The following is a 19,865-nucleotide window of genomic DNA, read 5'->3' as shown; positions in this document are numbered from 1 at the left end:
GTGTATGGTTGGCCGAGTCTGGCGCCTCGCAATGATGGTCGACGATGGTGCAACGATGGTTTTATTTTGAGTCGGTATTTACCTGTGTGGAAGTAAATCGCATAGGGATCTTATTAAGTCGGAGTGAGAGAAATGCGACGGTGTGCTGTTGCGGCGTTGCCACATTTCGCCGGTACGCATTTCCCTATCAAATAAAGTAAAATCACGATTGTAAACCGCTTATTTTTAAAAAGACTTTTTTTGTCGAAAGGACAACTAGATAAAATCGTCAGATATGTTTCTGAACATCTGAAGTGGAATTATAAGGATATCTTTAAGGAGTCCATTTTTTTATAACGAGAAAATATCAGCAATCGCGATAATTTAAAAACTCAACTTTTTATAACACGCGATAACTCAAAAACCACTTTAGATATTGAAACTCCTTTTTTTATTTAAGTTCGGATCTTTTACAAGATGTTTAAATAAGAAAAATTTAAAAAAATCCATTTACTTTTAGTGTCAATTTTCAGCAATCGTGTAACCTTTTTATTTTATTTTTTTTTAATTATATTTTTACATTCTAATCAGTTATTAATTTAGCAAAAAGTAAAATTTGAAGTTTTCTACTTTATTATTTCTTTCTATATAAATGCCTATTCCGTAATCACCTATAAATAGACGAATTATTTATACAGGGTGTTACAAATCGAGATACGAGCATTGGTATCTCGGTAACCGTAATAGATACGAACATGGTTAAATTATGGCAAAGTTGCGCTTTGGGATGTTCACCAAGATGCCATCAAAATTTGCTGAGTTTTTTGGGAAAAACTGATTTTTTTGAAAATCAAATTTATTTTTTCCTGTCGTTACTTTTTAGAAACTAATTGCACATTCTCATAGCCACATTAATAGGGATATCTGATGGTATTTTTAGATTTTCAAATTAGCTGATAATTTTTGAGATACAGAAGCGAACTTAATTTTTTTTAAATACGGACCTGCATTTTTTATTTCAAATCTTGAAAGAACTCGGTCTCCTGAGTACAATGATATGCCACACTTAATTTTTTTTTTCTTTTGACACTTATTTACACACAATTTATTTAAACTAATTTCAAGTCCGGCTCTGTTTTTTTTAATATTTAATCTATTCATCGTTACAATATTGATAAGCTTTCAAACTTAACAATGACGTGGGGTAAAACATTGAATAGGGAAAATCCAATGATATCTTTAAATTTCTGACCTGCTGGATATTATTTATTTGAATCTTCCTGTTGGCTCAATTTTCCTTATTCAATGTTAATTAGCGCTGATCAATATTGTTCCGATGAATATAATCAGATTAAATAATTTAAGAAACCAGAGTCGGACTTGAAATTATTTTAAATAACAATTAAATAGTTTTGTTGCTGTTAAGGTATCCAAAACAAAAAAAAGTATAAAGTGTGGCATATCATTGTATTCAGGAGACCGAGTTCTTTCAAAGCCTGAAATAAAAAATGCAGGTCCGTATTTAAAAAAATTAAGTTCGTCTCTGTATCTCACAAATTGTCAGCTAATTTGAAAATCTAAAAATTCCATCAGATAGCCCTAATAAAGTGGCTATGAGAATGTGTAATTAGTTTTTTGTTTTTCTATAAACTAAAGACAGGAAAAAATAAATTTGATTTTCAAAAAAATCAGTTTTTTCCAAAAAACTCAGCAATCCTTGAAATTTTTACATCTTTTTTGATGGCATCTCGGTGAACACCCTAATACGCAACTTTGCCCCAATTTAACCATGTTCGTATCTATTACGGTTACCGAGATACCAATGCTCGTACCTCGAATTTGTAGCACCCTATATAGGTAACTATAATTCGTAAACATATCAAAATCAAACGATACGCTCACTATGCTTCCAACTGATAGAGTCTATTTTGACCCTTCAGCAATTGAGTACATACTCAGTTGCTGAAGTATAAAAATTTACTATTAGTTGGAAGTATAGTGAGTATCATTTGATTTTGATATCCCATACGTTGTATTTATTATTCGTTACTGAGTACTCAATTGCTGAAGTATCAAAGTTACGAATACAAAGTATGGGATACTAGAATTGAAAGTATCAAATAGATAGTAGTACCGCAAAGTATCGATATTCGACAACAATATCGATCGGTCAACCGCGACGAATCTACTGGGTTCCATGTCTCTTAGGAATGTGCACAGTTTCTCGGTTTATTTCATACGTCTGGCAACGTTTTTACTGTTCTCTCTTTGTTTAGTACATTATAAACCCATTGTACTCTTCTTACATAGGGAAATCTCGACCCAAAACTAACCTTTGCCAGCTCTTAGTATTTCTCCAAGCGCCATGTCATGTTGTCAACATGACAAAAAAAGCAAAGATGAGAACGTTAAATATTTCAACTTGACACATGCACACGTCTTTAAAAACCGTTTATCATTTTTCTTTTTCAATATTAACTTCCCCAACAAACATACCGAACATAAAAAGCATCAGGCTCACACCGAGCGACAACCGACAACGTAAAGAAATTCCCGTACGAACCCTCTAAAACCGCCGCAACTCACCTAATATTCCCGTGGAGTCGTGTTTCCGTCGTAACGGGACGCTTTTGAGCCCGCCGTTGCCACCATATTAGTTTATAAAGAGGAGAGAAATTCCGACGCCTCGAGAGTCTCGTTGACAAATTATAACTATGCGCAACGTTTGCCCGCGTCGTAGTCGCACACGAACGACAACGGTCACCGATATAAGACCGCTAATTAATTGCAGTAGTTACACGCAATTTGAATTATATAATTAGAGCAAAAGTTTGCGGAAGAATTTGCATTTCGAATATATAACGTCCTAAAATATAGGTAAACTATTTTATCTTAACTTTCCAGCTCTATACGCTGCATAATATTATTACAGGTTGGATACTTGTATTCAAGCACTCGATAATACACATATCTAATTAAATAAGTAAAACTCCGTCGCATTTTATCGTCCAACTTTGTCGCATTTTGATTTATTTCTAGTTGTCTTGACCCACTTCGGTTTGCCTCGACCTACTTTCGATTCTTAAAAGCGCGTGAAATCTAATGAAGAGGGCGTGAAGAGATTTTTTAGAGGGGTTTCCTGTTGCCTCGCTCAATTTTGTTTCGTTTTGAGCTATTTCCAAAACGTGGCGGTATCTGTACCTGAGGCAAAGGATTTTTTTTTCATAAATCTCAGTAAAATAAGTAAACCTAGACGTTTCTAAAACAGCTGTTGTTACGATGATATTTTGTTAATCAAATATATATAAAAAGCGGACCGCCAGAACAGTTAGTCACTGCATATTGCCCAGCCGTTTTACGATTTTAAGTTTTGGAAATATATTTTTTACTATATTGTAATTAATAATGTTAGACACTGATTAAAACGAAATATTTTTGTGTACGTGGGAACTGATTTTTATAACACGGGCTTATATCCAGTTTACTTCAGAAAGTATTTCCAGAAATGTTTTGCAAAATGTTTTACGAAATATTTCCAGAAATATTTCGTAAAACATTTCGGGGATAGTGTAAAGGCTGTTTAAAACTTGGCGTTAAACAAAAATATGTATAGTTCTGTCATTATCTTAATTGTCACAACACATTGTATGAAAAAAATAAGCATAATTAATGAGGTCCCAACTGTGGATAATAAATAATTAAATCAGAGATTTGGAGGGTTGTGAAGACTACCATATGAATTAACAATAACTGACGTAGGGCTAATACATATTCTAAATTATTAACCCAGCTTGTTTCACATGTTACAACGGCATGTCAATCGATAATGTTTTATTTAATCTAACTAAATTTTAGCAAGGCACAATCGTGCGACCAGCATTTATACATTGATACGATATTTAGTACCATATTTTTTAATATCGTATGATCGAAAAAAACCGGCGCGGCATCAGCGATAGCAATGGAATGAAGATCACTGTCATTTTAAATGTAAAATTATATGCGGAATGTCATCGATCACGTCATTTCCAAGCCCACTGGACGCCGTTTTTTTTCGATCATACGGTATTTCAATCATGCATTAGTAGAGATATAGTGTTAACAAATCTTAGCTAAATGTAGGTAATTAAATTGACAAAGATCTGTCAGGTTCAAACGTCCGCCGTATTTCCTACAAAGTTTTGTGAAAAAGTGAGTGATAATGACGTGTCTTTGGATATTCAACAAGCTGCTGAAACAGCGCTATCCACATTAGTGCCCGAGAAGTCAAAAAACTTATACGAGACCACCTACAACAACTTTGAAACCTGGCTCAATTTACTTAGTGCCCAAAAAGTGTCTTTTAGTGTCTAAACTTTTAGATACTAGTTTGTGATACTAGTGCCTAAAAGAATGTCATTTCGAATCTCAAATAAATATCAAAAACTATCAATTTCGAAACGCTTTTACAAAAAATAAATTATTAAATTTAATTTATTCCATTAATTAAAAAAAGAATTACGTTTCCGTCTCATTTTTTATTTTTTTATTTTAAACGTTGTTTTATTTTTTCCCGCTTCAAAACATCTCAAATTACGTCTTCTTGCAAATCTTTGCAAAGAAAAAATTAGATGTACAAGTGAAAAAAAACTTGCAGACAGTAGGAAATTTTAAGATATTTTCTTTTCTCTTCTCGCATCTTTTGATCCTACTTAGGGCACGAAAATAATTATAATAGCAAAGGCATTAGTACTTTTTTCTTGGAAAAAAGTGTTCGCAGTAAAACAGACGTTTTCTGAATGATAAAAATACGCGAATAAAGCTAATCTAATTAATTAGCGAGAGTAGGAGGGAAAAGGAAAAAAAAGGACGGAGTTCTTTAAATCTGTTAATTAAAGTGGACTGAAAATTTACATTTAATTCTTCTGTTGGTAGATCACAGACACGAGAAAAAGTGGCATTAAAAACTTCTCTGTCCAGGCAGATTTTTTACACACAAAAAAAGAAGGAAACAGAAAAAAGATTGTAATTTTTAGATGGGAAAAGCAACGGGGCATTTCAAAATTAGATTTTTTTTGTTTTTTTTACGTCGAAAGTTCGTAGGATGTCTCTCATTAATGTTCGTTTCCTTGGAAGTATATTCCAAAAATAGTAACACAGTAAATTTAACAAAATAGTATATTGTTTTATTAGGAGTAAAATGACACTTTTTGTGGCGGGACTGTACGTTTGACTGACAGGCGAGCCAATACATTCGAAGTTGGTCAAAGAATGCCTAGAGAAGCTCAAAAAATTAGGCAAAGAAAATAAAGTCTTCCTACTCTGGGTGCCTGCTCACTCAGAGATAGAAAGCAATGAAAAAGCAAATGATTTAGCTTGTAAAGGAGCGAACACTCCACTAACTGGGCCAGAACCGTTCTGTTTTCTAAAGCCGGTCCCAGACACTACGTGCATATGGCGAATATTCGGTATTCGAGCATATTCGCGTAGCGTGTGGGAGGTTACCTTCGACGAAAATTCGACCTTCGTCATTTTTCCGGCGGTTGTCGGTAAACTGGCACTAATCAAAGGAGCTCGTAGTGAGGCGTAGTCACCTTCGGAATTACTCCCAGACGCTACGGCTATTTGTTCCCCTACTAAACATTCTACATCTACATGTACAGGCGAGCCACCAAAAGTCATTTTTACTCTGAATACATACATGAGAACATACTATTTTTTTTGAAACGCCACAAATAATTTTTTAAACAATTTCAAACGTACCATATATATAAATTCGGGTCAGAACGTCCTACGACGTTGTCCGATGCCTAACTTCCACCCTGTGCGATTTTCCCATTGATCTTCGGTCAGATTTTTCTCGCTCATCGACCTTCTTATTCCTTCCATCCATGTTTTCTTGGGACGTCCTCTCTTTCGTTTACCAGTGGTATCCAATGAATGACTTGTTTTGGAATTCTTTCATTGTGCATTCTCTGAACGTGGCCGTATCATATTAATTGTTTTTGTTCTATATCATTTACTATTGTTCCCTCTATTCCCACCTGTTGTCTAATGTCTTCATTTCTGATCTTATCTCTCCGTGAAATTCTCATTGCTCTTCTAATCGCGTCCATTTCTGTTGTCTCTAATATTTCCTTTTATTCCTTTTATTGAGTCGCCATGTTTCACATCCATAGAGTAATATGCTTTTAACTAGTGTCTCGTATATATTATATTTCCTGTTTTTTGTAATTTCAGTGCTCCATAGAATGCCATTTATGCATCTGGTAACTCTTCGTGCCTGTATTACTCTGTTGTTTATTTCTCTATCGTCCGTTCCATCTCCTGTAAATATCGATCCCAGGTACCTGTAATCTTCACATGCCCTAATTTCCATATTATTGTCTAAAATAAGATTTTCTGTATTAGCTCCAATTGGAAGATATTTTGTTTTTTCTGTATTTACTGTGAGACCCCATTTAGCATATTCTTCAATTATTTTCCGCACCATATATTCCATGTCATCTTTGTCGTTTGCAATTATGGCCTGGTCGTCTGCAAGTTGCAAAGTGTATAGGCATATGTCATTTAGTTCTATACCCATTCCGTTACATTTTCTTTTCCATAGATGTAAGGCCTTGGCAATATAAATTTTAAATAGTGTTGGGGATATACAGCAACCCTGTCGGAGCCCTTGTCATACCTTGTAGGTAATAATATATCGAGAGACTATGGTTACGCTCGTTGAATTTGACACTTTATGTCAGTTTAATAACATATTTTCGTACTTTTATGCTTAGGCGTAAAAGTGCTTTACTTTTATGCCTGTGCGTTAAAATTACTTTTATATATTGTCAATCACGTCACAAAAATCAATACTTTTGTGACGTTTGAAAAAAAAATATAAATATATTTGCTAAAATACAGTGTGAGTCTTAAATAAATGCAAATATTTTCACAGTGCTGGTAGATCTCGATTAAAAAAAACATATTTTCTCATGCAGTTTTTTAAATAAGACCAAATTAACTAAAGTATATTACATTCCAAATTTAAAAAATATATATATTTATGTTTACGTCTGGTTTGTATATCTATCTAATAGAAATAGTCTAAGAGCTAGTAACGTTTTCGTAAAAGTATTTTAAGAAAGCTTGCTCTTTGATATATCTTTTAATACGCTCTCTGGAACAGCATGCGGCCCATCTGGCTACCGATACCCGTTGCGTTCACTACTGCGCATCGGAAGAAGATCCTATACATATATTTTTTATTTAGTCCTATATGTTCTAGTATTGAATATAAATCGAACATGTCTCTATAGCACAGCGCGTAGAGTTTCCGACTACGAACTGAGGATTCAGAGTTTAGGATTCAAAAAAAACAAATATTTAATACTTTACTATCAGAATATAAACGAAAATAAAATAAAAAAGTTTTTGCCTTTACCCAGATTCGAACTCTGACTCTTGATAGGCGGAACCTCTACGCGCTGGGCTATGGAGACTCGGTCGATCTATATTCAATACAGTTTGACAAATATAGGAAGAGACTTGAGGATAGCACCGGTCGCGCACACGATAGAGAGAGAACGCATTCGGCGAAAGAGAGATGCAATTACGCTACGACTAATTTGATTGAAGCAAATTTGCGGGCTGTCCAATGCGCATCGAGGGGCGTCTCTTATTTTATATTTCTCACGTAGGGTATTCAATCCCGGGATCCCGTTTCCCGAGATCCCGGGATCCCGAACATTTTTTCAATCCCGAAATCCCGGGATTGTATTTTCCTTAATCCCGGGATTTTCGGGATTCATCATTACATTTTTTTTTAATTTAAATCGTACACAAGTTTTTCATGATAGTACAATATGCGCTTAGAAACAACCCTGAATGTTTGATCTAGTTTGAAGATGATGAACATCTAGTTCGAGTGATAATACTCTTGATCGGCTTGTTTTTTTTAAGAATTTTTTTCAAAAACCAAAAAAACCAAGTTTAGATCCTCACCTTTGTTTTTTTTATAAGTTGTTATTTTAGTATCTCTTAGTAATCCTGTGTTATGCTGTATTCGATTGGTTATGTAAATTTAATAAAAAATGTATATTTTAGTTCCTTTTATGTTTTTTTTTGTTAAATAAACTTATATGTTATATTGTTTTGTAATGGGGATGACGTTTAATTTATGTTAATGTTTTTTTTGTTCAATAAAATTTTGTAAAGAAAGATAATATAATATAATTCCAACGTAATTAATTTTTTCCTGAATCCCGGGACCAATCCCGGGATCCCGGGATCGAAAAATTATAATCCCGAAAATTTCTTTCGGGATTGAATGCCCTATTCTCACGTCTCTAGCTATACTTGTTAAGTTGTACTAGAATTTATAGGGCTAGTAAAAATTTAGGATCTTCTTTCAATGCGCAGTAAGGAACGCAACGTTTACCGGCAGCTAGACGGGCCGCCTGCTGTTCCAGAGAGCATAGTAAACGATATATTAAAGAGCCAGCTTTCTTAAAATACTTGTTTTCCCGACGTTGCTAGCTCTCGTACTATAATGCCCATCACTAATAGACATCGCTTGAAGTAATACTTAATCTGAATATTTAACCTAGAACAATATTAACGCTAGGTACATCTGTTCCTACTATTTGCAACTCTAGAAAATGAGTTGAAAGGTAAATTTCAGTGAAACAGTCTGGTCACGTGTTTTAATTTATCATCTCTGGATTATATCGCCCATCTGTCAGATTTTTCAACTACCGAACTCTTTGGTCGTTCTTTTGTGTCAATTCAGCTAGATTTCAGTTCGCATTCATTTGACTCCGATACATCACTGTCGATTGTTCAATATTAGGTTTATAATTCAATAGCCGTTTTTAGGCATTGATTCGAAATTCTATTACGATGCTGAAATGTGTACTGCCGGCAAAAACTGGCAGTCAATTATCCAAATTTTTTATGTAGGAGTAGATATGGACGCGACGAATTGAGTTTTGATCATTGATAAAGACATTTTGGTATTTTATTTATAACATATTTCTTTTTTGTTATTTGTCAATATATTATTTGTTGAAATAAATTATAGTAATCCTACTAGTCAATTTTGAGGCGTATCTGGTTATTTTATCCACACTGCATTAAAGTTTTTTGGGGTTTCATGTATTTTGCTTGAATTATTTTGGTCATTCCATACTGTAAATATTTTAGTCTATAACCTTCGTTATAATAATAGGTAACGGTTATGCAAGGGCATGACAGATATTTTTGTAACAAAATAGGAGCCATGTATATCTACAGGAATCTAAATTCAACTGATGATTACAGATGTAGAATGAGTGGAAGGGGGGTTAATCACAGCGACCTTAAAGATTTATTGTGTCTCTCTTTCTGTATACCATCCTTTTCTAACAACAGATCTTTCGAGGAGTGGACATCTACCCCCTACGAGGGTATACACCCTTCCACGGTTGGTGTTTAGCCCCCCCCCCTTGCTCTTCATAGTCGACGAGCTTATCTCCGGCTGAGGTACCCGTGAGGTGTAGGCTGGAGGATCTGTCTCCATTTTCTCCACCTCTTTAACTTCGTCTCTCCTTAGACTTGATACCGATGTTGGCCCGAACTAGGGTATATCTTTCTCTTGCTTCCTTGGATTTGAGGTCAATTCCTGTTTTGAGGACCTCAACATGGCCTTCGTCCTTCGACTTGATGACTCGCCAACTCCATGTTCTTCCATTTTGGAGGGCTTTCCATTCTTGCTTTTTCTCTCCTTGCCGGAGCAGAGGTTGCTCCTCTTGGTCCGGGTGGTTAAGCCAAAAAACCCTTCCACTCTCTACCTGTTATTATGGACAGGATAGTCCCATCCGGCATCGTTATATGTCTTTGCGCAATTCCTTGGACCCAGCCAAATTGCCAGAGGGGTATTCCCCTAACACCTGACTAGGACCTTCCCCACCAACGACAAGGTTTTGCATCTCCTGGGGGAAGATGATAACAGGAAGATTTATTGTGAAATCGAGCAATCTGGAGGCGATTTCCAATTTCGTCGGCCCGACAGTTGAGTGAACCAAGTTGGACGTGTGTAGGCCGCTTAATGTTGTTTGACAAATCATAGAATCAACAGCCATTCATTTCTAACGTCTACAGCTGTCCATAAGCAATACATTTATTTATATTTGCGTCAAGTTGCAAAACCCGTCTTATCCATTTAAAAAAAATGGCATAATGACATATATTAATAGTGGACCCTGAAATCTACCTATGTTTATGTCTCAAACTGCAGTAAAAGTCGCCTATTCCTATATAAAATTCACTACAAATTACGTTACTTCAGCAAAATCCGTCTTTTCCACTTATATTTGATTTTGATTTTAATTATTGTTACAAATTCCCCATTTTTCGTAAGCTTTTTACACCAGTACAATTTTACTACTGACGTCTTTTCAAATCCTTACTTAATTTTAATAAAATAGTATATTTTATAAATCAAGTTAGGATGGAAATACCGTGTGATCGAAAAAAACGGCGTCCAGTTGCCTAGGAAATGATGATCGATGACATTTCCCAAAAAAAATTATATCTAAAATGACAGCGTTCTTCATTTCATAGACAATATGCATCATACTGCAACAAAACCCGCCTTATCCGAATAATTTTTGTGTTATTCCTGTTTGTCAATTAAATATTCATTTTCATTTCTAGAAAAACGAGATACAATACAATGATTCCACTCAATGGATACGTTTTTTTTTGTAAATTAACGCTTCAAACATTTGCTAAAACAGTTTTTGCTTATTATCTCGAAATAAGGTTTGTGGGATAAGGCGGGTTTTGCAACTTGAAGCCTCATTTGATTGGATTATAAAAATTCTTTTATTTTTCATTTAAAAAGAAAAATACATTTAAGAATATTTTAAGGACATTTATAATTTCTATTTTTTTTCTGTTTCTTTTAATTTGAATTTTTCCCGTAAATGAGTATATGAAGACGATAAAACAGTAAGAATTCCTTTAATTGAATTGTTTAATTTCTCTGCTGATGTCTCGTGTATTTTATCATAACAAAAACAATATACATTCAATTATATTACGCTTTACTAAAAATACCACATTCCTAAGTTCCCGACAGTGGACATTTAACGTTTAAAGTCCAGAATTTAATAGAACAACGCAATAATACCATTAATTAAACGTTTGTTTCTTCCGTTTGGCGATACGAGCGCTGCACTATTCTCGACGTAAAATACACCCTCCTTTATTAATTTAACGTTCGCCGGATCGCATCGTCGTCGCTCTGTCAGATTTTTCAGCGACTCGGCGCTTTTAGGCCCCGTTTTTTCCCGTTCGCGATTTAAACTGCTAGATATCGGCGCGGCGTTTTTCCTACTTTAATTAATTTTAGCGCCCGACTAGCGCGACGACTTTTATTACGGCCCCGATAAGACGCAAGAAAAATGGAACCATTTTCTCGTTGTTATCTTCGGAGGGTCACTGTGTCTTTCTCCATTTGTTCCTCGTTCTATCTTTGTCTCTCGATATTTGCTATGATGAAAATAGTTTTTATTAGGGATGAGCATAAAATCACTACCTGTGATTGTTTCGCAGCGAAATAAAAGTAGCAATTTACGCTATTAACTTACAGATAAACAGCGAATGGCTAAAATTCTACTATTTATGTAAAGCTGCGCAAGCAAGTCACAAAGCAACCGTTCATCCCCGCAACGCGTTAAGGACCGTTTACACTCTCAGTTAATTTGCGGAAACTGGTTTGCTCAAACCAAACTGCACCAATAAAATATTGTATATGCTACGGCTAAAATGAATACTTGGCTAGTTTTAAAACTAGCCAGCTATTTTGCAAACTAACTAAAAGCGCTGTTATTTTGAAGGAATCCGCCTATTGTTGCCAAATAGCAGACAACCGCAGCTAGTTTATATTTTAACTGGTTAGTATGCAAACTATTTACAAAATCTGATTAGGATGGGGATTTTACCTCAGTTTACTAAAATAGCTGATAATTTACATACTTACCAGATAGTTTACAAAATTTATTTTAATTGTTTTTGTTTGTTAATGTACAGTGTTAGGATGGATAGGAAAATATGATAAAATAATAAATTCAATTTTCATTTAAAAAAATTATTTATAAAAAATAAATTTTAACAAATTTTAAACACAAACTGTATAGTACCTCCATAACAAAATATATAGCGGAAAGCCGTATGGTACATAACTACTGGAAAGGTAGGTTCAAACAATCAAAGAAATAAAATAAGATAAAATGAAAATAGTATAGAAAATAATATAGATGAGTTGGTTATATCGAACATGGTAGTTGCGTTTATACAGACAAAATAAAATAAGTGAGAGGGATAAGCATTTTTAACCTATAAATACTTTCAGGATTTCGATTTATTTTATTGTATAATTTCAATATGAAAAGACAAGTACATTGCCGTTGAATAAATAACTACATTGCAAATACTAAAATTATTACAAAAAACTACTAAACTGAAAACTAAATTTTTATCCAATTTTAACGTATTGCTTATTTGCAAATGTATATTTATTATTTTATTTTTTGTTTCGTTTCTTTGACCTGTATACTATATATTTTTTTGTTTTCACTCTTGGCTTTAGGTCGTTGGGGTTGCAAAGATGTTTCTAGATTTTGTTCATTATTTTTTTATTTTGTGACGACGTTTCGACAGTATATGTCTTTTTCAAGCCTCTTGAACGTAGATTTTGGAAACAAATTTTAACTCTGTAAGAATCTACGTTCAAGAGGCTTGAAAAAGACATATACTGTCGAAACGTCGTCACAAAATAAAAAAATAATGAACAAAATCTAGAAACATCTTTGCAACCCCAACGACCTAAAGCCAAGAGTGAAAACAAAAAAAATTATTATTTTATTTGGCTGTTTGAATGCTCCCATATTAGAACTAATCATTTCTTTTTTTTTATTTTATTTTATTTTGCTACTTGAACCCACAAAATCACATAAATACGCGTACAAACACAGACTTACAGAAACACAAGTATGCTCTTCAACATGAAGTATATACAGGGTGCTACAAATTCGAGGTACGAGCATTGGTATCTCGGAAACCGTAAAAAATACGAAGATGGTTAAATTGGGGCAAAGTTGTGCCTTAGGCTGTTCACCAAGATGCCAACAAAAAAGTTTTAAAAATTTCAAGGATTGCTGAGTTTTTTGGAAAAAACGGATTTTTTTGACAACTAATTTTATTTTTTCCTCTCGTTACTTTTTAGAAAATCAAAAAACTAATTGCACATTCTCATAGCCACTTTATTAAGGCTATCTGATAGTATTTTTAGATTTTCAAATTAGCTGATAGTTTGTGATAGATTTTTTTAAATACGAACCTGCATTTTTTATTTCAGATTTTGAAAGAACTCGGTCTCCTGAGTACAATAATATGCCACACTTTATACTTTTTTTTTTGTTTTGGGTACCTTAACAGCAACAAGACTATTTAATTATTATTTAAAAAAATTTCAAGTCCGACTCTGTTTTTTAAATTATTTATAATATAATCTGATTATATTCATCGCAACAATATTGATCAGTGCTAATTAACATTGAATAAGGAAAATTGAGCCAATTGAAAGATTCAAATAAATAATATCCACATCAGCAATTTAAAGATATTATTTTTAACTTTTCTTATTGTGAATTTGAAATTCTCAGCGTACGATCTAATAATTTGCATATTAATCGTAGTTATTATGAATAAATTAACTTCTACAAACTAGTTTCTAATGCTCTATATAGTCTACATTTTCGAAAGGGTTACCACCCCCCCTATTGCAGAAATTTATTTTTCGTTCAATTTTATTTACCTATAGCTTTTGAATAGATCTTCTTCTTAAAATTTCGAATGCATTTTGTACTCTTTATTGTAACTGCCGATATGTGTTGATTTAATTTGGACCTGTCGAATTAACCTCACTAGCCATTATACTATGTGTTCTACCATTTCCAATCCATCTTCCGGGGAAATGATTTGATTGTTTATATTACATTTTATTTATATTATTTTTTATTATTTTATTGCATTTGATTTTCCGTATTCAACCCACGTCACTGTTAAGTTTGAAAGCTTATCAATATTATAACGATGAATATATTAAATATAAAAAAAAACAGAGCCGGACTTGAAAATAGTTCAAATAAATTATGTCCAAATTTCCAAAACAAAAAAAATTAAGTGTGGCATATCATTGTACTCAGGAGAGCAAATTCTTTCAAAATCTGTAATAAAAAATGCATGTCCGTATAAAAAAATTAAGTTGGCCTCTGTATCTCACAAATTATCAGCTGATTTGAAAATCTAAAAATACTATCAGATAGCCCTAATAAAGTGGTTATTAGAATGTGCAATTAGTTTTTGGATTTTCTAAAAACTAACGACAGGAAAAAATAAAATTGATTTTCAAAAATATCCGTTTTTTCCAAAAAACTCAGCAATCCTTGAAATTTTTAAAAAAATTTTGATGGCATCTTGGTGAACATCCCAAAGCGGCAACTTTGTCCCAATTTAACCATGTTCGTATCTATTACTGTTACCGAGTTACCAATGCTCGTACCTCGAATTTGTAGCACCCTGTATAGGTATAATCTCACTCTTAAATTAGAAGGATATCTTGCTATTTTGGGTGACTAAAACTAATGGAGTTATCATATTAGCCAAAATTATAAATGATTATTATACAAACTAACTAAAATAACTAACTAAACTAGCCGTTGGCTGCATGCTATTTTGCAAGAATGGACAAATTCCTTTAAAATAACAGCGGTTTTAGTTAGTTTGCAAAATAGCTGGCTAGTTTTAAAACTAGGTTCCCCCCTCTCCATATTAGAGGTATGGATTCCCAAACATCGAAAGAGGCAATACAAATTGCCCTGGAAGGATACCTCGGGCCACTAGAAAACAAAGATGTCAAAATAGGAGAGTTGAGACCAAACTACGCTAACACCCAGGCAATTACGGTAAACCTAATAGAAGAAGATGCAAATATATTGGAAAAGCCCAGTTATATAAAAATAGGAATGGTTAGATGTGAGGTGGAAAGGAGGATTGGCCTTAAGAGCTGCAGGAGATGTTGGGCATACGACCATGAAGTCATGGATTGTAAGGGACCAGACAGAAAGGGAATATGTTTTAAGTGTGGAAAGGAGGGACATAATGCCAAAGAATGTTCGGGGCAGACTTACTGCTTGATTTGCGAAAAGGAGGGACACAGCGCGAACGGCAGTAAGTGTGGTGCCTTTAAAAAGGCACTGAAAGAGGAGAAAAGAAAGAAAAAAGACAAGTAAATATACCCCGTATCTGATGAACTAGAAAGATGACAATCCGGTTTCTCCAAATAAATATCGACAGACGAGGAGCAGCGTATGACCTCGCCCTACAAAACATAATCGAAAAAAATATCGATATATTACTAGGACAAGAACCAAATTTGATTGCTAAAAGCAAAGAAATCTGTGATACAAACTGTGATGCGTTTATTTACACTGGAAATAAGTTGTCTGTGATAGATTATATATGTTGTGAAAGTTTTGTTTTGTGCTGAAACTCGTGATGCGTTATTCTTTTCATGTTATTTCTCCCCTAGCAAACCTAGCCAGTTGCTAGAGGACGTGCTAGCAGAGATAGAAACTATCATAAAAGGGAAAAAAAAAGAAGCCATTATAGGCGGTGACCTAAACGCTAAGTCTAGATTGTGGGGCTCCACCACAATAAACGAAAAAGGGCAAGATAGTGGAAAGAGTGGATAGAGGCTAATGATCTGGTTGTAATAAACCAGGGCAATATCCCCACTTTCAAAAATATGAATGGCGAGTCGATGATTGATATAACATTGGCTACAGCAAGTATAAGCCTCAAAATTAAGAACTGGAAAGTGGCTGAAAGCGAGGAAAATATGAGCCTCCATAGAAATATCTACTTTGAGATCACGAATGATACAACTGTGGATAAACCAAAACCAATTGCGTACAAATGGAGGGTCACACAATCGAGTATGAAACGAATTAGGTCTCACTGCGAGAGTGAGGGTTTGCGTATGAAGGCGGTTAATCCGCAGAGTCTAAGTAAATCCCTAAAGAGTTTATGCAATCTCTATCTTTTACCCAGAAATAGAAAACGGCAAAAAATTACTTATTGGTGGAGTTACCATATAGCGGAGATAAGGGCAACGTGCAACAGTCTGTGTCGAAAAGATCACTAAGAGAGGCAGAAAGGGGGGCAGGAGAATCAACGGATGTAGACACAGCAATATCCAACTACAAAGAGGCAAAAATCAATCTGAAACATGCTATTAAAAGCGCCAAAAACATGCCTGGAAAATCTCTTAAATGACCTGAACAAGGATATATGGGGCAAAGCGTACCAAATAGTCACCAGAAAGTGGAGTACTGGAAACAAAAAGTATATCAGAAGAAACAACTAGAGAACAGATACGATTACTATTCCCGACCGTAAAGATAATACAATGGCAGACTATTACCATTGAGAGAGATAAAATTCCATATTTCTCAGAAGAGGAGATAATAGAGGCGACTCAGAGTCCAAAAGTGGGAAAAGCTCCGGGCTGTGATGGCATTCCTATTGATGTTATCAAAGCTGCCGCCACACACGATTGTAAATCGGTCATGGATGTCATGAACTACTGTCTCAGGGTAGGACATATTCCAATGGAATGGAAAACCGCGAAACTGGTACTAGTAGAAAAGAAAACCCAAGATAGTACATCAAAGTCGTACAGACCGATATGTTTGCTAAATTCTGGAGCTAAATTGTTGGAGACCTTTTTAAAAAATAGACTAGAAAAGGAGCTTACAGAGAAAGGTGCCATCCATGAAAACCAATATGGATTCAGAAAGGGCAAATCCACAATAGATGCACTAAATAAAATCCTAAACATAGTGGACAATATAAACGCCAAGAGTTACAAATCCAGAGGAGTCGCAACACTCCTGACATTAGATATAAAAAATGCATTTAACTCGGCCCAATGGCAAGAAATAATAAGACAACTTGAAAACAAAGGGAATCAGTGGGTACCTAATTAGAATGCTCCAACAATACCTCCATAAAAAGGTACATTGTTACGGAACATGGAGAACGTTTCAGAATGGTATGTGGCGTCCCGCAAGGATCTATACTTGGACCGACACTGTGGAACGTTTTCTATGACCAAGTGCTTAGAGAGGACTACGGACCGGGGTGCAGTCTTATTGGATATGCAGACGATCTAGCCCTAGTGACAAGTGCCCCCAGCAAAAGCATGCTTATAGAAAGAATGACTGCTGCAGCATACACTATTAAAAATAAGCTGGATGAGATGGGCATAGAGTTAGCTACCAATAAGACTGAAATGGTCATTTTGGCGGAAAGACAGAAGATGATGGAGGTAGAATTTAGCTGGTGCAATACCAACATTAAAAGCACAAGGGCGGTAAAATACATGGGAGTTTGGCTAGATAAAGACGCTCGGATGACCACCCATATTCGAAAACTTCGAAAACTTCAGGAAAAAACAGAGACAATCATAAAGCAGTTATCCAGAGTTATGCCCAATCTGAAGGGACCGGTGGCAGAAAAGAGGAGGACATTGGCTTCGGTGGTGTCTTCCACGATTCTGTATGCGTCTCCCATATGGGAGAGAGCCCTAAAATACAAACTCTACGAAAATATCTTAGACTCCATAAATCGTAAAATAGCGCTGAGAGTAACATCGGCATATAGAACATCTCCAACTAAGGCCATTCTGGTCCTAGCCGGTATTCCACCGATAAAGCTCCAAACAGAACAAAGAAGTCTAGTGTATAAACATGGAGACCAATTCGGATTTGAGGCCAGAAATATTATACTGGACAAATGGCAGGATGCGTGGTCGCAATATCAAGGATGGGCTAAAACGTTTATTTTAGATGTAAGGTTCTGGGTAAACTGCAAGGCAATTAATATAGACCATTTTGTGACACAAACATAGTTGGTATCACCATTAGTGAGGATGAAGAAAAGTGCCGACCCATTATATCAATGCTGCATACAATAATAAAACATAAAGTAGACGATGAGATTAAAGCCAAAAATTCGTGATACTGTGATATTATTGTCTGTGATAAAGAACTAAACTGTGATATAAAACTGACTGTGACTTGATCAAAATAATAAGGAAGATTTATGTATATATATATACATATATGGAAATGAATGTTAGAATAGTTTAGAGAATATGAGATAACTGAGAATCACCTACTATCCCGATGTCATGCTTCACGGCAGTTCCAGGATAGTTAGGGTTATGTAGCAAAGATGGGTTTTTAGTGGGTAGGCCCTCCCTCTGGGTAGAGTAGGGAGGGAGATCCCCACACTCCGGCCCTAAAGGCGTTTCCCATCTATAAAAAAAAAGTTTTAAAACTAGCCAAGTAACAACTTTAGCCGTAACATATATAAAGTGTAAACAGAAATCGTTTTAGTAGTAGTCGAGATTGATTTTGAAAATAAAATTTTCAAAATATTTTATTTAAGACAATAAAATCTCCAATTAAATATATAAAATTTAAGATTACATTGTACTATTGAATATAGAAACGTTAAAAAAGAAACAGCAAGTAAAAAAATAATAAAGAAATAACCTAATATAGAACAGTATTTCATAAACACACAAATTATTATTTTTGTATTATTTATCTAATTCTTCATCTGAACTACTGTCTTCCGTAGCATAAATCATAAATGATTATTTCTTCGACTTGATTTTCTTTGTCCGTTTCCACTTCAGGTATGATTTGGTTGGCGTTGAATTAACTCTTGGATTCGGCTTGGTAATGCGGGTTAGGTATGCATGATAGGTCGCAATTCGTTTTCGACTAACTGCCATGCCACCCCAAGTCAGTAGAAGTTAACCATTTTGTTAGGTGTATATTCTTTTATTCATAAGCTTGTAAGTGACTCCAAGGTAGCGCTGCCTCAATGAGTTTTTGTCTGGTAGCAACCGGGCAAAATCATATTGTTGTAACTGTCACGATTTATGTGCTCTAGCCTCACCCACCGTTTTGCTTACCGGATCGTTATAAATAATTCTAATGGTTAATAGTTCTAGTTGAAGAAACAACTCGTAAGAGCGTAAATTTTGCAGCAACTTTTTAACAAGATTTTTAGACAAAGAGAAACTAACTGCGTTACCTTATTTTATCCTGTTTCTGATAATAAAAAATCGCATCTGATAGTATATCATTTTATATAGCTTCTTATTATATTTATTTACTTTAACATAACACTCTAAATCAAGAGAAATAAACTTTTTTGTCGTGATTTGGGGTGTTATTAATAAAAAAACTAATAAAATATTTTTGTCAATAAAGATATGTTTTCAACAATGAAACTGATATCGAAAAAGAATAACGAAACTTTGAAAAACATCCATTAAAAGAAATTTCGAACTTTTTTATCGGTCAAAGTTTGTTAGGGTTTTTCGTTCAGTTTGATATTTAATTTGGATAGAATGTTTGTAATATTACGCTTTGCAAAAATATAAAGATAATTAGGAATATTCCGTACAATGAGACTAAAATGAATGAAAATGAAAAATGAAGGTGTTCTTTTTTATTAGTTTTAATTTATTTTTTCAGTCACGTTTGTCGACAGATATCAGATATGATGATGTAAGTAAAGAACTGTGTGTCGCATGACCAATATTTCCCATTGCATCTCCAAGAAACTTTTTTAACCACTGTGTACTTTTTTATACCCTTCTTATACTGCACAGGGTGCTACAAATTCGAGGTACGAGCGTTGGTATCTCGGTAACCGTAATAAATACCAAGATAGTTAAATTGGGGCAAAGTTGGGCATTACGGCGCAACTTTGCCCCTATCAAAGAAGTTTTA

At 34.5% G+C, this 19,865-nt stretch overlaps 1 protein-coding gene across 4 annotated transcripts in view; it reads left to right on the top strand.

Annotated features, from left to right (window-relative positions):
* Positions 1–19,865, top strand: part of LOC115891564 (hemicentin-1) — a 602,580-nt gene that overhangs the window by 459,326 nt on the left and 123,389 nt on the right. For all 4 annotated transcript variants that reach the window (XM_030912053.1, XM_030912054.1, XM_030912055.1 and 1 more), the window contains one exon: positions 19,608–19,640. In XM_030912053.1, coding sequence (XP_030767913.1) covers positions 19,608–19,640 — 33 coding nt within the window. The remainder of the gene's footprint in view (positions 1–19,607; positions 19,641–19,865) is intronic.

The sequence above is a fragment of the Sitophilus oryzae genome, unplaced genomic scaffold (genome assembly GCF_002938485.1).
Source record: "Sitophilus oryzae breed Bouriz unplaced genomic scaffold, Soryzae_2.0 scaffold_1185_pilon_pilon, whole genome shotgun sequence".
Taxonomy (NCBI): Eukaryota; Metazoa; Arthropoda; class Insecta; order Coleoptera; family Curculionidae; genus Sitophilus; species Sitophilus oryzae.
This window is presented reverse-complemented; position numbering and strand designations above follow the sequence as displayed.